The following is a 21,554-nucleotide window of genomic DNA, read 5'->3' as shown; positions in this document are numbered from 1 at the left end:
CTCTGACCACGCGCAACGAGAAAAGGAGGTGTGTATCCAGTTTGTGTGTGCGTGTGTGCCCGCCTCTTTTACGTTATTAGGGAGAGACGGCACCAGGAGTAGTTAGCGTCATCCGCGAGCGCCAGGCAGCCGGGCTAAAGGCAAGGGTGGTGTGCCGAGCCCAGTGGAACCTTGCCTGTCCCATGGCCTTACGGGTACTGACCCGCACTCTGGGTTCCCTGAGCCTGGCACCCCCGGCCGCCTCCACCCCCGCCCAGAACCTCCTCCCCGCCGCCCAGGTAATCCTCCTCACAGGGAAATGAGTTTCCGTTCAGGCCGCCAGGGACTGGGAAGCAGCGGATGGGAGTCTGGTCAGGAGTCACTGTTAGCCTCAGCTTTGTCCTCTCTGTAAGATGGTGATAACCTCACAGGGCCGCTGGCGTCCTCAGACGACATACTGGAGGCGAAAGTGCTTTGCAGATCACTGGTTGTACAGGTTTCAATAATAACTAACATTTACTGAGTGTCTGCTATAAGCCAGACATAAGTAATTGCGGCTTTAAGTAAATGAACTCCACTCCACTACTCAATAAGGTGGTTATTGTCTTTCACATTTTACAGATGAGAAAACTGATAGGCAATCCAAGGTCACACACCAAGTAGTGCAGCTAGGCAGTCTGAATTCAGAGCCTGGACTCTTAACCATTATAATACACTAACTACAAGGATGAGTTATTGCTGAGATTTGAGACTGTAGGGCCAGATACCAAGAATAGGGACCTCAGGTGAAGGTATCATGAGCTCCCTAGTGGGTGAAGGGAATGAACTGAGTGAATATGTACCGGGCCTCTGTAAGTCACAGAAAAAAGTATTTTGTAGGTCTTATTCCTCTGAAGTTCTTGGGCTCATGGGAGAGTTTGACAGATGTATACGTGAAATTCAAAACCAAACCATCCTACTCTATGATATGCTGGGAATACAGCAGGGAGCAAGCAGAAATGATTCCTCCACTCCATTCATATGTGAAAGCTCCCAGAAACAATGCAGATGGACAGAGGACATTGGTGGTGGTGGTGGTGTGGTACCTGGATGTGTGGAAGTTGGCAGCTCTGGGGAATGGAGTTGTTCAGGGTAAAGAAAAGCTTCCAGGAGGAGAGTTTTAAGCCATATTTGGAAGAAGATGCCCCAAGGGGAGAACATTCCATTGAAGAAAGAATTCAGAGATGAGACAGGATCAAATGAAGGGAAGTAATCGAATAGAGGGTCAGCGAAAAAGAGAAAGACCCTCAACGAGATGGATTGACACAGTGGCTGCAACAGTGGGCTCAAGCAGAGCAACTATTGTGAGGATGGTGCAGGACTGGGCAGTGTTTCATTTTGTTGTGCATAGGGTCACTATGAGTTGGAATAAATTGGAAGGCACCTAGTAATAACAGCAACAACAAATCAACACACATACACCTGGATAAATACTCTGCACCGATATCTGTGCAAACTGTGAAGGGTGGAGTTTTTGGACAGCTGGTCTGGGGCATTTCCAAGAGGACGTGAGCTACAAGCTAAAATTGATCTGTGTTTTCGCTCTTGGTCTCTGATTTTTCTCCTTCAATTCGCTTTCCAAGTGAAAGAGATTTCTGTTTATCTCTAGGTGATACGCAATGCCTTCCTCCAGCCACTCTTTGCCTCGAAGTTGCTCCCCTGCCGCCCAGTCCTTACCTTTGTGGCCCTTAATGCCAAGTTTGTATCCTGGAAGAGTCATACCAAGTATACCGTTACACCAGTGAAGATGAAGAAGTCTGGGGGCCGAGACCACACAGGTGGGAGTGAGGTCAAAGGGCTTTAAGCAGTAAAGGGGAAAAACATAGTAGGACTCTAGGCCTGTATTTTGACACCTTGTGGGACAGAGGAATGTAATTAAAAACAATTTATTGGGCTCCTTCTGTATGTGGTATGTGTGTAGGAACCAGAGCATGGGATACAAAGCAATAGACGAGGTTTGTGCTCCTAAAGACAGTCTTGGTAACTGAAGAAAATTGGCCGTACAGAGGAAATGCCATGACATTTTTCTTTACACCATTTGAAAATTTACAGTTGAAATTGAGCACTATTTACACAGCTCCCTCAGTAAACTACTGAATTCAGTAATTTGAAGAGATTTTTTTGGAAGTTGTATTCAATTTCAATGTTTAATATCTTCCCTAACACTTTACATTTTCATTTTTCTTATTTCCTTCATTGTAATTACATTATTCTGTAGTTTACCAAGTTTCACGTAGATGCTTTGCCACCCGCCTTATGCCAGTATGCTGTGAAAATTTTTATTATTTTCTACTTGTGCCCTAATGTTGGGAATCACTGCTTGTTCTCTGTGCTGGGAGTGAAATTAGTTTGACCTTGATCATGTCCCCACACTGTCCTGACCACAGGCCGCATCCAAGTGCATGGCATCGGCGGGGGCCACAAGCAGCGTTACCGAATGATTGATTTTCTGCGATTCCGGCCCGAGCAGGAGGCCATGCGAGGACCTTTTGAGGAGAAGGTCATTGTTGTCCGCTATGATCCCTGTAGGCAAGTTTGAAATGTGGGGCAATGATAGTGTGTCTGATTGACTGTTCTGTGGCTTGTCACTAGACATGGGCCTGCCTAGATGGTCTGCTTACCTGTCCCTCACCCTGAACAGGTCAGCACACATAGCTCTGGTTGCTGGGGGCAGCCGGAAGCGCTGGATCATTGCCACAGAAAACATGAAGGCTGGAGATGTAATCCTCAACTCTGACCACATAGGCCAAATGGCAGGTGAGGGATGGTTGTCAGATGCATGTGGGCAGGGAGGCTGTGAGCATTCTAGTGCTGATGAAATTCTGTCTTTTAGTTGCTGCTCAGGAAGGGGATGCACATCCCCTCGGAGCCCTGCCCGTGGGTACTCTCATCAACAACGTAGAGAGTGAGCCAGGCCGGGGGGCCCAGTATATCAGAGCTGCAGGTATGGAGAAGGGAGCTGCCTGGGGCCCTAGAATTTGAAAGGGCAGGGGGTACCTGAGGTCACAATTCTCTGAACCTGTGGGCCTACCTGTGGTCCACTGCAAAGAGAAAGAAGGAAAATCAGGATGAAGATATGTTTGATATACTTATGTTTTGACCTGAATCACTGTATGCATCCAATTTCAGTGTACCTACTTCTAAAGGGCAGGGCAAGAGCAGTGTGTAGGGTAGGGACCCCATGTAAATCCCCCCGCCGCCTCCTCCTTTGTGGAGGGGGCCAAAGCTGCTTCTCCCCCAGGGACATGTGGTGTGCTGCTGCGGAAGATGAATGGGACGGCCATCATCCAGCTGCCCTCTAAGAGGCAGATGCAGGTGTGTGGGGGGGGGTACAGGTGGGAGGGATTGGCAAAGGAGGAATTTTTGGAATGTATTTTTCCTGGTTGGGGATAGCTACCAGGTGTTTTATGCTACCAGGAACTGCTTCGGGTTGGGTCTGCCCTTTGCTGCCACTAGGCATGCCTTGTCAGGCTGGCACCAGACTGGAATAGAGAACAGTGTCTTTCATTTTTCAGCTATCCAGTTGCAACTGTAGGACCCATACCTAGGGTTCCACTATACTGTGCTTTCCACTCTCCCCTCTCTTCTCTCATTGAGTCTGAGAAGCCCACCAAGAGTCCATGCCCTCAACATTGTCAGGCTTTCTCCTCCCACCATGTGTTCTTCTCCGTTTGCTCTATCAGGTGCTGGAAACGTGCATGGCAACAGTGGGCCGGGTATCCAATGTTGACCATGACAAAAGGGTCATCGGCAAGGCTGGGCGGAACCGCTGGCTGGGCAAGAGGCCTTCCAGCGGGCTGTGGCACCGCAAGGGGGGCTGGGCTGGCCGAAAGATTCGGCCCCTGCCCCCTATGAAGAGTTATGTAAAGCTGCCCTCAGCTGCTGCGCAAAGCTGATATTCCTGAACTGTAATAAAATGGCCCTCTATTTTTGTTACTGTTACTGGGTGTTTTTTTCGGGGGAGGGTGGTACAGACTGGACCAGGGGGAAGAAACGACTGGAGCGAACAAGTGTGGGAGGAGGAGACAGGAAAAGGACTGTATGGGGCAAAGAAGGGCTGTGTACAACCCCCTCTTTTTCCTCTCCCCTGTTATTTCCGAACTCTCACCCCAGGTCAGTCCCTTTGTCTATAATGGAGGAGGGGAAATAAATGACCTCCAGAATCTTTCCAGTTCTGGTTTTGGGAGACAGGGAAGGAACTTCCGGCGACAGGAGAAAGGACAAAAAGGAAGAGGAAAGGGCGGCGCGGAGGAGGTGAAGCGGCCGCCCTTCGCTGAGGTGGCACTAGCGGCTCCGCCCCAGCTCGCTCCTCCCAGGGCTCCTCGCTTTCCGCTAGGTCCGGCAGAAAAGAATCTCTCCGGGCGGGTGGCGGAGCCCCCGAGGATGGGCAGGCCGCGCCGCTGGCCCCTGCCAGGCCCCACCCCTGCAGCCTCGGACTCTCGCGCGTGCCTGTGGCGACAGTGGCCCAGCCCCAGGGTGTCGGGTCCCCGCGTGCCACGCCCCCTGCCCGCCCGGCTGCCCCTCAGAGGCACGCCCCTTGCCGCCTAGACTCCTTATGCGGGCCCAGACCCGGACCAAATCTCCGCCAGCGTCGCTGCCATCGCCTGCCCCGCGCCCTAGCTCTGCAAAGGACAGGCCTCGCGCCAGGACCCCATCGACTTCTGAGGTGGCCAGAGCCCCGCCGCGGCCCCCTACCCCTACCTGGGTTGTCGTCCGCGCACTCGCCCACCGATTTTCGCGCTCACCCCATCTCGCGCCCCTCTATCCCAGCGTGCCTCGGTCTTCCCAAGTTTATTGGGCCTGATGCCCCACTCTCCCACCTTGCCGCGCGTTCCCCTCTTATCGAGTCTTTGACCCTCGGTCACCAAGCCTCGCGGCCCTCACCTGCCGGGTCTCCTGTGCACGCTCTCCTGGGCCTAGCGTCTCCCCAACTGGCCTTGCGGCTCCAGCTCATCGAGTCATAGGCTACTCCAGCCCACCAGCCAGCCCCTCGTCCCAGCCATCGGGCCTTGCCTCCCCCTCCTCTCCACCAGTTCTCTGAGTCCCTTGCCTCTGCCATTCACTCTGTTGCTTCAGCCCTCAGAGCCAGCACTCTTTCCCACACACATTCCACATACTCTGTGTCTCATTCCCCATCCCCCCAAACACACACCTCTCTGGGCTTCACACAGCCCCTTCCCAGGACTGCTGTGGCCTGTCCCAAGGCCTTGGGATTCACCTGTAACTCCCTTCCCACTGCTCTAAACCAACCTATCCTGGGCTGCAGGGCCTTGGAGACCCTCCTTTCAGCCCCCAAATTTTGCGTTCTCTTAGAACAAACACCCCAGTATTCCCGTGCTCAAGCCTGGCCTCACCCAGCCTGCAGCAGCCACCTCCTGGCCACTGCGTTACCCCTCCCTGCCCCGACAGCTGTTGCCACATTTGCTTCCCCAACTTCCTGGATGTTTTTGATTTTCTAACTTCTCCTCTCACTCCAGCTTGCCTATTCCCTTTTCCTTGTGTGTCCCAGGTGCCAGGATGGTGGGCGAACTCCGCTACAGGGAATTCAGAGTGCCCCTGGGGCCCGGCCTGCATGCCTACCCCGATGAGCTAATCCGCCAGCGGGTGGGCCACGACGGGCATCCTGAGTACCAGATCCGCTGGCTCATCCTCAGGCGCAGCGATGATGGGGACGAGAGCTCTAGCCAAGTAGACTGCAAGGCCGAGCACATCCTGCTGTGGATGTCTAATGATGAGATCTATGCCAACTGCCACAAGATGCTGGGCGAGGACGGCCAGGTCATCGGGCCCTCCCAGGAGTCTGCGGGGGAGGCTGGGGCCTTGGACAAATCGGTACTGGGGGAAATGGAAACTGATGTGAAGTCTCTGATTCAGAGAGCCCTTCGGCAGCTGGAGGAGTGCGTGGGCGCCATCCCCCCTGCCCCTCTGCTTCACACTGTCCATGTGCTCAGTGCCTATGCCAGCATCGAGCCCCTCATGGGAGTCTTCAAAGACCCAAGGGTCCAGGACTTGCTCATGCACATGTTGAGCAGTCCTGATTATCAGATGCGCTGGAGCGCCGGCCGGATGATCCAAGCCCTGGCCTCCCATGATGCTGGTGAGGGCCAGGGTGGGGAGGACGGGGAAGCAGGAGAGGGGCTGGGTCGGCTCAGGGACTCACAGGACACTGTGGCAGGAGCCTCAGACGTCATCAGTACGTAAATGAATCTGTTGCTTTTCTCTTAGAGTTGGAAGAACAGCAGGTGGGAAGGGGTGTGTGTAGATATCTATGCAGAAAGAGAGAAGGCTTTCCGAATCCTCAGGAATCTCATTAATTGGCTTTCTATGCAAAAGAAGAGCTTAAGCTATTGCAGATTTATATCGTTGTTAGGTGCCATTGAGTCCAGTAGAACTGCCCTAGAGGGTTTTCTTGATTGGAATCTTTATGGAAGCAGATCACCAGGTCTTTCTCTTGTGGAGCCGCTGGGTGGGTTCCATCTGCCAACCTTTTCAACTGAATGCTTAACCATTGCGTCACCAGGGCTTGTATGTACGTGTGTATATACGTATGTATGTGTGTGTATATGTATATGTGTGTACATATATATATACGTATGTACGCATGTGAATAAGATAGTGAATTCTGGTTTTTAAAGCATATCATGTCATTCCTAGTGTGTGGTGGTAAAAGAACTAGACAGAGAGTAGAGGGTCTAGGAGAGATGTCTGGCAAGGGTGAGGTTAGGGAGCAGTTACCGACTGGGATGTGGGTTACAGGAACCCGGACCCAGATCCTTCTGTCGCTGAGCCAGCAAGAGGCCATTGAGAAGCACCTGGATTTTGACAGCCGCTGCGCTCTGCTGGCACTGTTTGCACAGGCCACACTCTCTGAACACCCCATGTCTTTCGAAGGCATTCAGCTGCCACAGGTATTCTGTGGGGAGCAGGGGGTGGTGAGAGCCATGAACAAGATCTAGGGACCAAGCCTTGGTACCTGTCTACAGAGGATAGTGTGGGGAGAAGGGTAAAGCTGGGCCAAGGTGGACGCAAGCCAAAGGTTGTATCCTACAGGTTCCAGGAAGGCTGCTTTTCTCCCTGGTGAAGCACTATTTGCATGTCACCTCCCTCCTGGATCAGCTGAACAACAGTGCTGCAGAACCAGGCACCCAAAACAGCTCTGCTCCCGAGGAGTTGAATGGGGAGAGGAGCCGGCTAGAGCTGGAATTCAGTATGGCCATGGGCAGCCTGATCTCGGAGCTGGTGCAGGCCATGCGCTGGGACCGGGCCTCCAGCGGGCAGGGGAGCTGGGCACGGCCTGCCTGTTCCATCTTCCAGCCCTACCCGACAGATGCAAGCCCAGGGCTCCCGGTTGCTCAGGCCCAGCCCACCTTCAGAAGGTCAAGGCGATTTCGCCCTCGCTCTGAGTTTGCAAGTGGCAATACCTATGCCTTGTATGTGCGGGACACCCTGCAGCCAGGAATGCGAGTACGCATGCTGGACAATTATGAGGAGATCAGTGCTGGGGACGAAGGCGAGTTCCGGCAGAGCAACAATGGCATGCCCCCTGTACAGGTGAGCGAGCGCGTGAGATACTGTGGAGACATGGCTGGGGCTTCCACGCAGGAGAAGACCTTCAGGGGAACTGGGGTGGTAAAAGAGAGTCAGTAGTTGATCCCCTCAAGGAGGGAGGGGAGGTGATTTGGAGGGCTGAGAAAATCTGGGAGGGGCTCAAGGAGCAGAAACTGGTATAGCAAAAAAGACTCACTTACCTAAGGGTGAAGGTTAGAGAGACGAGTGGTATAAGCTGTCAAGGATAGATGAGGTAAGAGGAGAGCCCTCCCCACTAGGGAAAGCAGGCCTCTGTGTGTGTATATGTGTGTGTGTGCGTGTGCGTGTGCGCGTGCGCGTGCGTGTGCGTGTGCGTGCACGCGCGCGGTCTATATGCTAGTGTTTTATTATCTGTTTTTTTTCCAAACCTGGTGAGGTGATCACTCTGCAGTCCCTATGTCCTCGTCATTGGGCCACAGCCAGTCACCCAGGCCCCATTAAGTGAGCGCCCTCCTCTCCTCCTCTTCTTTTCTCTATCCTTTAGGTGCTGTGGGAGTCGACGGGCCGTACCTACTGGGTGCACTGGCACATGCTGGAGATCCTAGGCTTTGAGGAAGACATTGAAAATGTGGTTGACGTTTATGCGTACCAGGGGGCAATGGGCAGCGGAGCTCTGGGTGTAGGTGAGCCCAGGAAGGAAGCGGGTCAGCTCTGAGCAGAGGAGCCGTGGTCTGGCTGGGTGGGCGGTGACATCCCTGTGACCCCCAACCTGTTTCCACAGCTCTCCCCTCTTGGCGGTGGAAGCCTATGACTGAGCTCTATGCTCTTCCTTACGCACTGCCTGAGGATGAGGATGCTGAGGAGATCGAGCACCTGACCCAGGCTGAGTGGTGGGAGCTCCTCTTCTTCATCAAGAAGTTGGATGTCGCCGACCATCAGGAGGTCATCCAGATCCTCCAGGAGAACCTGGATGGGGAGGTAGAGCTGGCCTGGAGACACACAGAGATGGGAGGGCTTCTCTGTGGCAGAGCACTGGGGAGGCTCAGGATAGGAAGTGAAAGTCAGATAGTGCAAGGGGACCCAGAGAAGGGATCTGGAGTGTTCCAAGGAGTTGAGGGGGGCTTTTTGGGAGAGCCAGCTGCCAGTCTGAAAGGTTCAGGATGGAGAAGGTATGCACATAGAGATCCCCACCCTACCAAGTGCCCCATGGAGCCTCTGTGCCAGCAGGGCTCCCTGCAGTGAGAACTTCTTCTGACAGATTCTGGATGATGAGCTCCTGGCTGAGCTGGCCGTGCCCATGGAGTTGGCCCAGGACCTGCTGCTGGCTCTGCCACAGCGGCTCGATGACAGTGCCCTCCGGGACCTACTCAACTGCCGTGTCTACAGAAAGTATTGGCCCGAGGCGCTGGCACGGCAGATGACCTACCCACCCCTTCTAGAAGATGCCCTCCTGCTGAAAGCCCAGGGCCAGCCTCAGGAATCAGAAGATGCAGCCAGAGCAGAAGGTGGGATGCCAGATAGACACAGTAGCTGTGCCAACTTGCCTTTGGGAAGACATTAAGCATAGGAGAGAGATCTGTGCTGATTTCTGTACAATTCCACCTAGAATAGATGGCACCTTGGGAAGAATCTGAAACTTGGAGGCAAATAGCAAATGGAGAAGAGGACTTTCTGCTTCCTCCAGAGAATGAAGGAGGATGTAAAATTAGAACGTAAAATTGCAAGAGGTTCTGAAGACTTAAAAAGCCCCCACATTTAACTGTTTCTATTGTAGAGAGAAACAAATTATCGCATGATTTTAAATATAGGGAAAAGCTCTGCAGTTTGCAGATGGGAAGCTACTTTGCTACTTTAAGAACACAAAATATAAAATTTGTCAAGAAGCTGTCCTGCAAGTCCATTAAAATATATTATGATGTCCTAAAACCTAACTTTTAACAGTTACCTGCTGCCATCGAGTCAACTCTGACTCACGGCAACCCCATGTGTTTCAGAGTAGAACTGTGCTCCATAGGGTTTTCAATGGCTGATTTTTTTGGAAGTAGATCACCGTGCCTTTCTTCCGAGGCACCTCTGGGTGGACTCGAATCACTAACCTCTCAGTTATCAGCTGAGCACATTAACCACTTGCACCACCCAGGGACTAAAAAATATGACTTAGGGGGACCAAAAGAAATCAAAAACTCTTTCTGTCCTATTCTGAGCCTTCACATCACTAACAATGACCAACTCTTGTGACTCCCCTCTTCCCGTAGCAAAAGAACCCAAGACTCAGTGTTCCAATAGTCCCCTGCAGCATCTGGTGGAGGGTTATGGTCCAGCGGGGAAAATCCTCCTGGATCTGGAGCGAGCCCTCAGCTCAGAGGGCACCCAAGAAAGCGAGGCCAAGTCACTCCTGCTGCAGCTCCAGAGGCAGCCCCAGCCCTTCCTCACACTCCTGCAGAGCCTTGACACACCAGCCCCCAACAGGGCCCTGCACCTGACCGCTTTGAGGTGAGGGGGTGGTGAGAGGCGGGGCTGTGCAAAGGGGGTCTCTGAGGCTGGCTGGACATCCCTCTGTCCTCCCACCCCCTGCTCCCCAGAATCCTGATGCGGCTGGTGGACTTCCCAGAGGCGCTGCTGCTGCCCTGGCATGAGGCCATGGATGCCTGCATGGCCTGCCTGCGGTCCCCAAACACTGACCGAGAGGTACCTATGCCTGCTGCTCAGGGAGAGGCTGGGAGGGAGAGGACATAGGGCAGCTCCTGGCAAGGCTCTGGAGGGTGTGATGGAGCCTGTGGGGCCTTTCTGCTCTTGGTTTGGGTTTTGTTTTTAAAATCGAATTTCATTTTTTTAAATAGGTAATACATTCATACGGTTCACAAATCAAAACGATGTAACAAGGTAGTTATAGCAAGAAGTCTTGCTCCCACCTGAATCTGTTCTCCCAATGCCCCCCACACACCCCTAATTGTTAACCACTTATATTAATTTATGTACCTTTTCTGTGTTTCTTTATGCAAGTATAAGCAAACCCAAAAGCTAATATGTATCTATACCTATGTATCTATATGTATTATAAAACCAGTTGCCATTGAGTCAGTTCTGACTCATGATGATCTTATATATTGTCAGAGTAGAACTGTGCTCCACAGGGTTTTTCAGTGGCTGATTTTTCACAAGTAGATTGCCAGGCCTTTCTCATGAGGTGCTTCTGGGTGGACTCCAACCTTTCGATTAGCAGTGAAGCACATTTGCATGACCCAGGCACTCAATATGTATTATAGATAAATATATATGTCGATACAGAGATATAGTACATTGAGAGCATCAATGACACTTTATATTTGGCTGGGCCTATGGGAGAAAGGGTGCCCTGGTGGCACAGTGGTTAAGAGCTCGGCTGCTAACCAAAAGGTTGGCAGTTCGAATCCACCAGCTGCTCCTTGGAAACCCTATGGGGTAATTCTACTCTAGGGTTGCTATGGGAGAAAGGAACAAAGGCAGCAGAGGGGACCATCACTTACCAGAATCCCCTACGGGAGCCACAGAGAGGTCTTGGGCACAGAAGGCTTGAGAAGGGATTGGAGAACTAGGATCATGGTGGCAGTGGGTGTCTGCATACACACCTTTGGCAGTTTCTCAGATTTTAGTTTCTGAGGTGGACTCCCCGGCTGTCCACACATGCAAATCCAGTCCCTCCCAACCCCCTCCCTGCCTTCAAGGTGCCTGTGCTTAGGGCATCTCACACCACCACCCCACGATTGACTCCTGGGACAGCTGGGCCTGAAAAGAATCCAGGAATGCTCTTTGCGCCTGCCACCAACATAATGAGTGGCCTGAAAACCCACGGTGGCAGCATGGCTTTTGGCTTTTTCCCTTTCGGCTTATCTTTGGTTCTCTAACTCTACCTGGCTCTTGTGTCTTTTCCCGTCCCTGTTTTTTCACTTCCTCACTGTGTCTTGTTCACTGCAGTCTCCCCAGCACTCAGCACACAGTGGGTGTGAAGTAAATATGATTGAAAAGCCTGTGGCCCCTGCCTTGTCCTCTTTATCCACCTTCCCCTTTCCCTGTCCCAGGTGCTTCAGGAACTGATCTTCTTCCTGCATCGCCTGGCCTCAGTGAGCAGGGACTATGCTGTGGTGTTGAACCAGCTAGGTGCCCGAGATGCCATCTCCAAGGCCCTGGAAAAGCACCTGGGGAAGCTGGAGCTGGCTCAGGAGCTGCGGGACATGGTGTTCAAGTGTGAGAAGCATGCCCACCTGTATCGGAAGCTCACCACCAACATCTTGGGAGGCTGCATCCAGGTCAGGAGATGGGGAGCTGTAGGGGGTAGCTTGTGGGTTCGGAGCTGGATGAGAGTATGAAACCTGAAGCAGGGCCAGGGGAAGGGGATGTGTTCTAGAAGGTCGGGAACAGCAGGTGATTCCAGTGAACCTGGTAGTATTCTTCCCCCCACCCCTCCACGTCTGGTCCTGCTGTGCCAGCATTACAGGCAGAACTCCCATTGCTACTTGATGTCTTCTCTGATGCAGATGGTGCTGGGCCAGATCGAAGACCACAGACGAACCCACCAGCCCATCAACATCCCCTTCTTTGATGTGTTCCTCAGATATCTGTGCCAGGGTTCGTGCCTGTCCTGCCATCACTCCAGGTCCCCACACCTGCATCTGTTTTCCCTCCCTCTCCACATCCCACCAGGCTGTGACTCCCCACTTCCCACTTTCCCTCAGGCTCTAGTGTGGAAGTGAAGGAGGACAAGTGCTGGGAGAAGGTGGAGGTGTCTTCCAACCCGCACCGGGCCAGCCGGCTGACGGACCGCAATCCCAAGACCTACTGGGAGTCCAACGGCAGTGCTGGCTCCCACACCATCACCCTGCACATGCACCAGGGCGTCCTCGTCCGGTAACGTGCTCCCACCCCTAGGCTCAGCCTCACACCTACACTTTCTCGTGACTTCCTTGTGTTTGTCTTGGGGAGGCACCATCCTCCAGAGCATGGTCAAGAGTCCCCTGGGCTGTGTCTGCAAGGACCTGACAGGTCCCAGTTCTGACTGTCCCTCTTTCCCGATCCTAGGCAACTGACTCTGCTGGTGGCCAGCGAGGACTCGAGCTACATGCCAGCCAGGGTGGTGGTGTTCGGGGGTGATAGCACCAACTCTCTTAACACAGAACTCACCTCGGTAGGGACCCATGTACCATTTGACCACCCCTCATGGGATCTTCCCTCCCGCCCAGACCACTAACCTCCTACACTCCTGCCTGTCTTGAGCCCCACAGAAGGTAGCAGCCTGGATCCCTATGTGATGGCATTAGGCTCTGAGCAGGGAAGTGGTATTTGGATCCCTTCGTCAGGGCCCCACATATCCCAGGGCTGGTGGAGGGAGGGAACACAAGATGAGGCTGGAGCAGACTGGGGTGCTCTCAGTACTCACCCATACATGGAGGTGACACCTGTTCTGTCCCCCTTCCAGGTGAATGTGATGCCTGCTGCCAGCCGGGTGATCCTCCTGGAGAACCTGAACCGCTTTTGGCCCATCATCCAGATTCGCATAAAGCGCTGCCAGCAGGTGGGGCACGGGGCATGGGGCGTGGCCCCTGGGTTGGGGGCTCTTGGCTCCAGAATGTTGCAGATCTTGGGCCGGAACTGTAGCCTGGGTCACCGGCAGCTCCAGAGGTGAGGCTGGAGGGTATGACTGTCTCCAGCCCGTCCCGAGGAGGATGTGAGGCAGCTGAAAACAGGTCGTGCCCATTGCAGGGTGGCATCAACACGCGCATTCGGGGGGTGGAGGTCCTGGGCCCCAAGCCCACCTTCTGGCCAGTGTTCCGGGAGCAACTGTGTCGCCACACACGCCTCTTCTACATGGTTCGGGCACAGGCCTGGAGTCAGGACATATCCGAGGACCGCAGGAACCTGCTACACCTCAGCTCTAAGTGTGTGGGGGCAAGTGTGTGTGTGTGTCTGTGGGAAAGGGAAGATGATTGCAAATGGCTGAGGGGCAGGTTCCATGGAGGGATAAGATGTAGGGGGCTGGAGTGTTTTCAAGTTTGGGTAGGGGGAGGGCTGGGAGAGGAAGAAGGAATAAAGGGGTTTCTCTGGTGGGCTGGAAATGGGATGTGTCAGTTAACATAGGGAAATCTTGAATACCGGGTGGGCATTTGGTCTGGTTGCTGGGTGGACATTGGGGTAATTGATACCTCAGGCCCCTGACACCCTATCCCCCATCCCCAGACTCAACGGGGCTCTGCGCCAGGAGCAGGATTTTGCTGATCACTTCCTTCCTGACGATGAGGCTGCCCAAGCATTGGGCAAGACCTGTTGGGAGGCCCTTGTCAGCCCCCTGGTGCAGAATATCACCTCTCCCGGTAACCAGCCCGTTGTCGCCTGACCCCTTTTACCATCCCACTGCTTGGCTCCACTAACGAGCTCCTTCTTGCTGAACCCTAGAACTACTCAGCTTATGCTGTTGGCCCTTTTGGTACCTGCAGTTGTCACCCCAGTACCTCTCTTCCCACAGCCCCAGTTCCCATGTCTCCCAGGCACCAGTTGACACCCTAAGATCAGAAGAGGCCCTGCTTGTCCTGCTTGTTCTCCCTCGCCCTGTCTCCTGTGTCATTCTGTTCAATGGCTCTTTCTCTACACTCTGTGAGGCCCAGCCTCTCCCCACTTCCCTGGAGGTATGCCCTGAGTTGTTTTTCTCACTCTCTAGATGAAGCTGGAATTAGCCCTCTAGGCTGGCTGCTGGACCAGTACCTGGAGTGTCGGGAGGCTGCCCACAACCCCCAGAGCCGTGCGGCAGCTTTCTCCTCACGGGTGCGCCGCCTCACCCACCTGCTGGTGCATGTTGAGCCCTGCGAGGCACGCCCTCCGGTGGTGGCCACTCCTCGGCCCAGTGAGTACTAGGAATTTGGGCGGGGAGCCATTGCTGGGAGTGTTTCCCTGGGCCCTCGCTCATACACTATAGGCTCTGTCCTTCTCACCCTTTCCTTCCCTGAGTGCATGGCCTGTTCATCTTCCAGGTGTGTGTCACCCTCCTCCAGGAACATCATTTTAGGTGGCAGTGTGTCAGGAAAGGCCCCAGGTCTCACCCTTGGATGGGGACCCGGAAGCAGAGGGGCTGCCGCCTCCTTGCCTCTGTCACTTTCTCTGTCTCCACAGAGGGCAGGAACAGAAGTCACGACTGGAGCTCATTGGCTACCCGGGGGCTTCCAAGCAGCATCATGAGAAACCTGACCCACTGTTGGCAGGCAGTGGTGGAGGAGCAGGTGGGCAAGAGCAGGTGTGGGGGTGTGGCAGGCCTGGGTTCTAGTGGCGGCATGCCATGCCACCTCGTCATGCTCCTGCCCCTTCCCTTCAGGTGAACAAGTTTCTGACCTCGTACTGGCAGGATGATGACTTTGTGCCACGCTATTGTGAACACTTTCATAAGCTGCAGAAATCAAGCTCTGAGCTGTTTGGGCCACGGGCAGCCTTCTTGCTGGCGCTGCAGAATGGCTGTGCTGGGGCCTTGCTGAGGCTCCCCTTTCTCAAAGCTGCCCACGTAAGCCTCTCCCCCTCGCCTCACCATGGGCCTCTCCCCACACACTCTCCCTTCCCACCTCCTCAAAATAGCCCTTCCTTCCATCATCACTCAACAATGAACATGTATTTCTTGTGTAAATTATACATATATATACACACATATATGCATGTGTATATAGCCATATTAGCAAAAATTTGAAAAATGGTAACCCATAGTGTGCTACCCTAATCTATTTTGTTACACTTTCTTCTGTTTTTATGCGTGATTTAACAGTTACTCAAGAGTAGCTACAATGCTCTGTCCTGTCTTCATTTTTTTTTAATTGTTCTAAATATATAGGTAACAAAACATTTGCCATTTCTACAGTCTTCACATGTACAGTTCAGTGACATTAATTGTGCTTGTCATGTTGTTTAATCATTACCATTAACCAGTCCTGAATTTTTCCATCACCTTTTACCCTGCTTTCTTTTGACTCTTACATCAGAAGCCTTTTTCAGTGTTACTGTTTGTCCTCATTTTGAAATTTTTGCATAAACTCCATCTAATGGATGTACTGTAATTTGATTAACTATTCCCACTCATTCAACAAATAAGCAATAAGCACCTAGAACATGTCGGGCACTGTGATAGGAGCTGACGATACAACAGTGAGCTGATAGACAAAGTCCCTCCTCTCAAAGTTAACAGTCTTTGGGGGAAGACAGAGCTGAGCAAACAATAAACTAAGCTGTTGTGAGCACCCTGATAAGCAAAGTACAGCGCAGTGGGTACATGAAGCAGTGGCTTCTTGAGTTGCTTCCAGTTATTCTCTCTTATCAGTAACCTTGCAGTGTGACCATCTTTGTGCATCCAACTTAGACCTTCATTTTAAATAGTTGTTATGGGTTTGATTTTCAGACATGGTCAATGTGAAGAACACACTTTTCATAACAGTTAATATTGTTCATTTTCATAATTGTGCATGAATTTATAAAATAGTTTTATAAAAGTGTTGAGCAGTTTCTGAAGCTGCCGGCCATTTCTGTCGACCTTTGCAGCCCCTGCTGACTTCTCACACGTGCCTGCTCTGCTCGCTTGGTCATGGTTTTCCTGTGCCCTTCCCAATGCCCAGGTGAGTGAGCAGTTTTCCCGGCACATTGACCAGCGGATCCAGGGCAGCCGGATTGGTGGGGCTCGAGGGATGGAGATGCTGGCGCAGCTGCAGCGATGCCTGGAAACCGTGCTAGTGTTCTCTGGCCTGGAGATAGCCACGACCTTTGAGCATTACTACCAGTGAGTGGGGACCTAGGGAATGGGAGATGGGGGAGCAGGATGACCAGGCCACGCCCAGCTCAAAGGGTCAGGCTGGAGTCCTGGAGGGGGAGCATGGGCCACACTGGGCACCCACACTGAGGCCTGGCCTGGGCTATGTGTTACAGGCACTACATGGCAGACCGACTTCTGGGCGTGGGCCCAAGCTGGCTGGAGGGGGCCGTGCTGGAGCAGATCGGTCCCTGCTTCCCCAACCGCCTCCCCCAGCAGATGCTGCAGAGCCTGAACACCTCTGAGGAGCTACAGCACCAGTTCCATGTCTACCAGCTCCAGCAGCTTGACCAGGCACTCCTGAAGCTGGACGATACAGAGAAGAAAATACAGGTGGGTGCCAGGGCAGGATTGAGCAAATGGAAGGGTAGGGAAGATGTGTGGCCCAGACCAGAGGAGGCTCCCAGGCTTTTGGAATCCCTGTGTTTCTTCAGGTGGGTCCTGAGGCCAGTGGCCAGGAGAATGAGAGAGAGGAAGAGGAGGAAGCTGGAGCCACAGCAGCAGCAGAGGCGGTGGAAAAAGAGGAGGAAGAGGAGGAGGAGAATGAGAATGAGGACCTGTACTATGAAGGGGCCATACCAGAAGTGTCTGTGCTTGTCCTGTCTCCGAGCTGCTGGCCCATCTCCTCTATCAACCACATACTGAACCCTAAGACCTGCCTGCCCTCCTACCTGAGGGGCACTTTGAACCGATACTCCAACTTCTACAACAAGAGTGAGGAGCAGGCGGGTGGAGGGGGTTGGGAAAGGACCTGGGGTCCCTAGAGTGAGAGCCCTGATGTGGAAAGAGATGGTCTTTAGGGATAAAAATCTCTCAGGCGATGGGGAAAAGTGAGTGGATTTGAGAAGAGAGGGCCCGGGCATGGTTTTCAGGGGTGGAGTGTGGAGGCTATCAGGCACCAGATTCCCAGATGGTTGCCTGTCTGTAAAATAAGACCCAGGAACCTGTTTACAGGTGGTGGGGAGGAGGGAGGCAGGGCATCTGAGGCCACCAGAAAGGACTTTTTCCTCTGTAGCAGGCATCTGCCTCCTGGTCAGTCACCTGTTACCCTAAGTTTCCCATTGAGCAGCAACAAAGGAAAGGAAGAAACTCATACCCTGCCCTCAGTGAGCTCTCAGATTTATAGGGAGACATCATTTCTCCTCTGGGATACTCTAGTCTGATGAGAACCCCAGTTATTCCTCATTTTGTGGTTTTGTCTCTTAAAATATGGGGGAATTTATAAAAGAATATGGGGAATTTCTTGAAGGCACTGATCAGAGCCTGTCCAGCACAGGCATAGACACAGGGTGGCCTCACAGATACCTGTGGCTTGCCAGGTAGGCAGGCACAGAGAAGGCTGAGATCCTGAAGCTGAGACCAGGAACCACAGTGTCCATCATTGCTGGGGCCCTGCTTCCTGCAGACACTAGTGGAAGCAGAGCTTGACCACTGCTGTGTCCTCATCCCAGCTCCTAACCAGCCTTTTCCCTACTTTCTGCCTCCCCCTTCTACATGATACTTCCCAGGCCAGAGCCACCCTGGCCTGGAGACAGGCCCGCAAAGACGGCTGCAGTGGACATGGCTGGGCCGGGCTGAGCTGCAGTTTGGGGACCAGATCCTGCATGTGTCCACCGTGCAGATGTGGCTGCTGCTGTACCTCAACGATCTGAAGGTGGCCCAGCCCCTCTGCACCTCCGCTCTCTCCCACCTTGCCCCTCACCTTTCTTCCTTAAACCTTGCCTCTCTTTCCTCCTTCCCTTCACCCTCTCCTTTCCACCCTTGGGGAGGCCCTGAACGTTTTCCTTGTCTTCTCCTAAGGCCATCTCTGTGGACAAGCTGCTAGAGCTCTCCGGGCTCTCTCCAGACATGCTGAATCCAGCGATCGGGCCTCTCACCTCTTCAAGAGGCCCCTTGGACCTACAGGAGCAAAAAGATGCACCAAGAGGTATGCAGTTAGGGCCAGAGAAGCCTCTGCTGAGCCGGCTCGGCCTCCCACCCGGAGTGACCAGCGCTTCTTTCAGGGGTGCTCAAGATTCGTGATGACAGCGAGGAGCCCAGACCAAGGAGGGGCAATGTGTGGCTTATCCCACCCAAGATGTACCTGAAAGCAGAAGATGAAGAGGGCCAGAACTTGGAGAAGAGACGGAACCTTCTGAACTGCCTCATTGTCCGAATCCTCAAGGCCCATGGGGATGAGGGGCTGAATATTGACCAGCTTGTCTGCCTGGTAGGCGGGGGTGGGCACAGTGTATAAGGGGGCTTTGGGAAAGGACAGGCCACAGGAGGGTCGACGTTTGAAGCCACTGATTCACTATGGAGCCTGCAGGTGTGTAACAAGGGAGGTGGGGTGCATCTGATGTCCATAGGACTTCCTGCCCTGGCAGCTTGTGGTGGAGTGGGAACTAGAGAGGAGGTAAGCTGGGTGTCTCTGACCTGCCATTTCCCCTTTTCCTCCCCATGCCAGGTGCTGGAGGCTTGGCAGAAAGGCCCGTGTCCTCCCCGGGATTTGGTCAACAGCCTGGGCCAGGGGTCTGCCTGCAGCAGTACAGACGTCCTCTCCTGCATCCTGCATCTCCTGGGCAAGGGCACAGTGAGACGCCACGACGACCGGCCCCAGGTGCTGTCTTACGCTGTCCCCGTGACGGTGATGGAGCCTCACACTGAGTCCCTGAACCCAGGCTCCTCAGGCCCCAACCCACCCCTCACTTTCCACACCCTGCAGATTCGTTCTCGGGGGGTGCCCTATGCCTCTTGCACCACCACCCAGACCTTCTCTACCTTCCGGTAGCCCTGGAGATGTGGTCAGGGGCTTTCTACAGAAATAAAATGCAGGAGTTTGAATATATGGCCTGTATGTTTGATGACTGCCAGTGATCCAGTAAGTGGCTGGGGGAGGGGGGGTGGTTCCTGGATGAAAGGAGAGAGCTCTTGCTCTAAGGCTGTCTCTTGACATCCTGGAGTCACTCTGTTAGTGTTAGGATGGTCAGTGGGGAGAGAGATGAAGGGAGTCAGATATGACTTAGCAACCCTGTCACTAGGCAGGTGGTCTTTTGGCAGGGGGATTGAGTGGTCAGGGATAGATGCCAGCCCTTTCTCAGAGGATGTGCCATCAGACGTGCTTTTACCTGGCAGGCTCTGCACCCACCTCCGCCTTTCACTGGGCAGCTTGTGATTTGGGCACATTACCAAGCTGGGCTTCATTTTCCTCATTTGTAGAATTGGACTAGAGTCACTGTGGAACATTGATGAGTAACAGGAGTGGAAGCATTTGAAAGGGTGAAGGCTTTGCTAATATGAGCCCCTACTCTGACCCCTACCACTCCCAGAAGTGAGTGCAGGGCACTGGCACCTTCTCTGAGTAACCTGACACAGGGAAGGAGAGACGGAAGTCAGTCACCGAAGGACAAATACCGTACCATCCCACTTATATGAAATATCTAGAATAGGCAAATGCATAGACACCAACGTTTATTAGTGGTTACCTGGGCGGGAGGGAGGGGGGAAGGGGGAACTCATTGTTCAGGAAGCATTGAGTTTCTGTTTATGACGATGGAAAATTTGGCAATGAATACAGGTGATGGCTGCACATTGTGATTAATCAATGTCACTAAATTATACATCTAAAAAATGTTGAATTAGCGTATGTTAGGTTATATGTATTTTTACCACTATTTAAAAAAAAAAAAGACCTTGCAGCCACTGCAAGTACATATAAGCCAAGTGTGTACTCTTGCCATGCAGTGTAGGATCTGGTTGGAAGCACACCTAGAAGGAACTGCTGCTCTGTTGTTTCTTCCTCCCACAAGCTCCTCCACATTGCCTTTCTTCCACTCCTCTGCCTCACACCTTGTCCGGTTATCAGAGCTGCACGCACACATGGGGGAGACATGTACTGCTCTGGGGAAGGTTTGCTCCGAGCTGCTATGACCGGCTCCCCTGGCCCTGCCTACACTGGGGCAGGGTTGGGCAGGCTAGGGGACCCAGTAGCTTGTTGCAACTCTGGAGCTCCGTGTCTTGGCCAGGGCCATTAGGGGAGGGAAGAAGGGGTGACCCAGGCTTCCCAAGTCCCCAGTTCTTGCAGCCTAGAGCGGTAGCCTGGAGAAGGCTGCAGAAGAAGGGGAAAGGAATGAGCAAGAGTCAGGTGGTGAGGGAGGGCAGAAGCCAAAAGGAGATGGGGTACCAGCTAGGACTTCAGGATTGAGATTTGGAATGATCTTTAAAAGAGAAGCCAGGGCCTGGGAAAGTCAAGGTGCCCAGGACAAGGCAACAAGGCAAAGGGCAAAGGCGGCCAGGCCTGGGGGCAGAGGGCCAGTGCCTGCTTTGCAGTGTGGTGCCCCACATGCTGTTGGTGGCTCTCACAGCATGCACCTCTTGTTGGCCCCAGGGCACACTGGGGTTGCTGGTTTGTCAGCTGGGTGCCTCTCCACCTTTGTGCCAGAAATCATGGCTTATATCTTTTATTGCCCCATGCTGTGATCTTATTGAGTTAGCTCTCAGGTGCTAGAGCTTTTTGATAGTCTCTGGCCTCTCATGCTCTTTATGAGCCTATCCTTCCCACCAGACACCCAGAGAAGACCCCTGGCGGGGGTGTCTAGCAGCCAGGCCAGCCTGCACTGCCTATAGGAGCAGAGGATGGGACTCTCCACTGCCACCTGCTATGCTGCTACTGACCCACAGACCTCTGCATGGGCTGAGCGGCAGGCCATCTGTCTTGAACTCACTGTACTCGCCCAACCCATTATTCATCCTGCTCTATCACCCTGGCACTCAGCTTCCCCACCCCCTCCCAGGTACTCCTTGCTCCTCTGCAATGATGACTCTCCAGCAATTCTTTAGGGAAGAGCACCCCAGCTTCGACCCTGACAGCCTGCACGTTCCTGTCTATAGGACCACTCCCAGGTGTCGCCTGCCCTCTGGCACAGTCTCACCCCACCTCAAGACTGGCCTTGATTTGCCCAAATCCAGAAGAGCAGTTCTGACTTCAGGCCCAGCCCACCCTCTCTCAGCAGTGCCTGAGCCATTCTCTGCCCTAAAGAACTTTCCATCCCTGGAGGGCAGACACTTGGCTTCACTTCTAAAACGACTCAGGGGACGGAAGTTTGCTACCCTGACCCCTTTGTGAGGCCATCCTCACAGCCTCAACTCCTTATGTCCCTACAGCTGGTTTGGAAACTTGGCTTGTTGACACTAGTCAAAATAAAAGCACACAAACCCCCCACCC

The 21,554-nt window shown here is 53.3% G+C and overlaps 2 protein-coding genes across 3 annotated transcripts; both read left to right on the top strand.

Moving 5' to 3' along the window:
• Positions 1–182: 182 nt before the first annotated feature.
• MRPL2 (mitochondrial ribosomal protein L2) lies at positions 183–3,937 on the top strand. The gene is made up of 7 exons (XM_004379477.2): positions 183–278; positions 1,628–1,796; positions 2,406–2,547; positions 2,660–2,775; positions 2,852–2,962; positions 3,260–3,333; positions 3,702–3,937. The coding sequence occupies exons 1-7, from the start codon at positions 183–185 to the stop codon at positions 3,912–3,914; spliced, it is 921 nt and encodes a 306-aa protein (XP_004379534.1). The 3' UTR covers positions 3,915–3,937.
• Positions 3,938–4,608: 671 nt separating this feature from the next.
• CUL7 (cullin 7) lies at positions 4,609–19,178 on the top strand. 2 transcript variants are annotated; one of them, XM_004379475.1, is made up of 26 exons: positions 4,609–4,684; positions 5,528–6,115; positions 6,775–6,926; positions 7,069–7,569; positions 8,090–8,228; positions 8,327–8,523; positions 8,804–9,050; positions 9,801–10,038; positions 10,128–10,233; positions 11,604–11,831; positions 12,060–12,150; positions 12,258–12,429; positions 12,601–12,706; positions 12,998–13,093; positions 13,282–13,457; positions 13,756–13,889; positions 14,234–14,416; positions 14,683–14,789; positions 14,882–15,064; positions 16,161–16,321; positions 16,468–16,684; positions 16,786–17,065; positions 17,860–18,005; positions 18,152–18,278; positions 18,355–18,560; positions 18,798–19,178. In XM_004379475.1, the coding sequence occupies exons 2-26, from the start codon at positions 5,536–5,538 to the stop codon at positions 19,119–19,121; spliced, it is 5,097 nt and encodes a 1,698-aa protein (XP_004379532.1). In that variant the 5' UTR covers positions 4,609–4,684; positions 5,528–5,535; the 3' UTR covers positions 19,122–19,178. The 2 variants fall into 2 exon arrangements, with proteins under 2 accessions (XP_004379532.1, XP_004379533.1); XM_004379476.2 differs by lacking the exon at positions 4,609–4,684 and having other exon boundaries at positions 5,530–6,211; positions 18,798–19,161.
• Positions 19,179–21,554: the final 2,376 nt, after the last annotated feature.

Source organism: Trichechus manatus, unplaced genomic scaffold, assembly GCF_000243295.1.
Source record: "Trichechus manatus latirostris isolate Lorelei unplaced genomic scaffold, TriManLat1.0 scaffold00065, whole genome shotgun sequence".
NCBI lineage: Eukaryota > Metazoa > Chordata > Mammalia > Sirenia > Trichechidae > Trichechus > Trichechus manatus.
The sequence above is the reverse complement of the archived record's forward strand: the minus strand, read 5'-3'. Positions and strand labels throughout refer to the sequence as shown.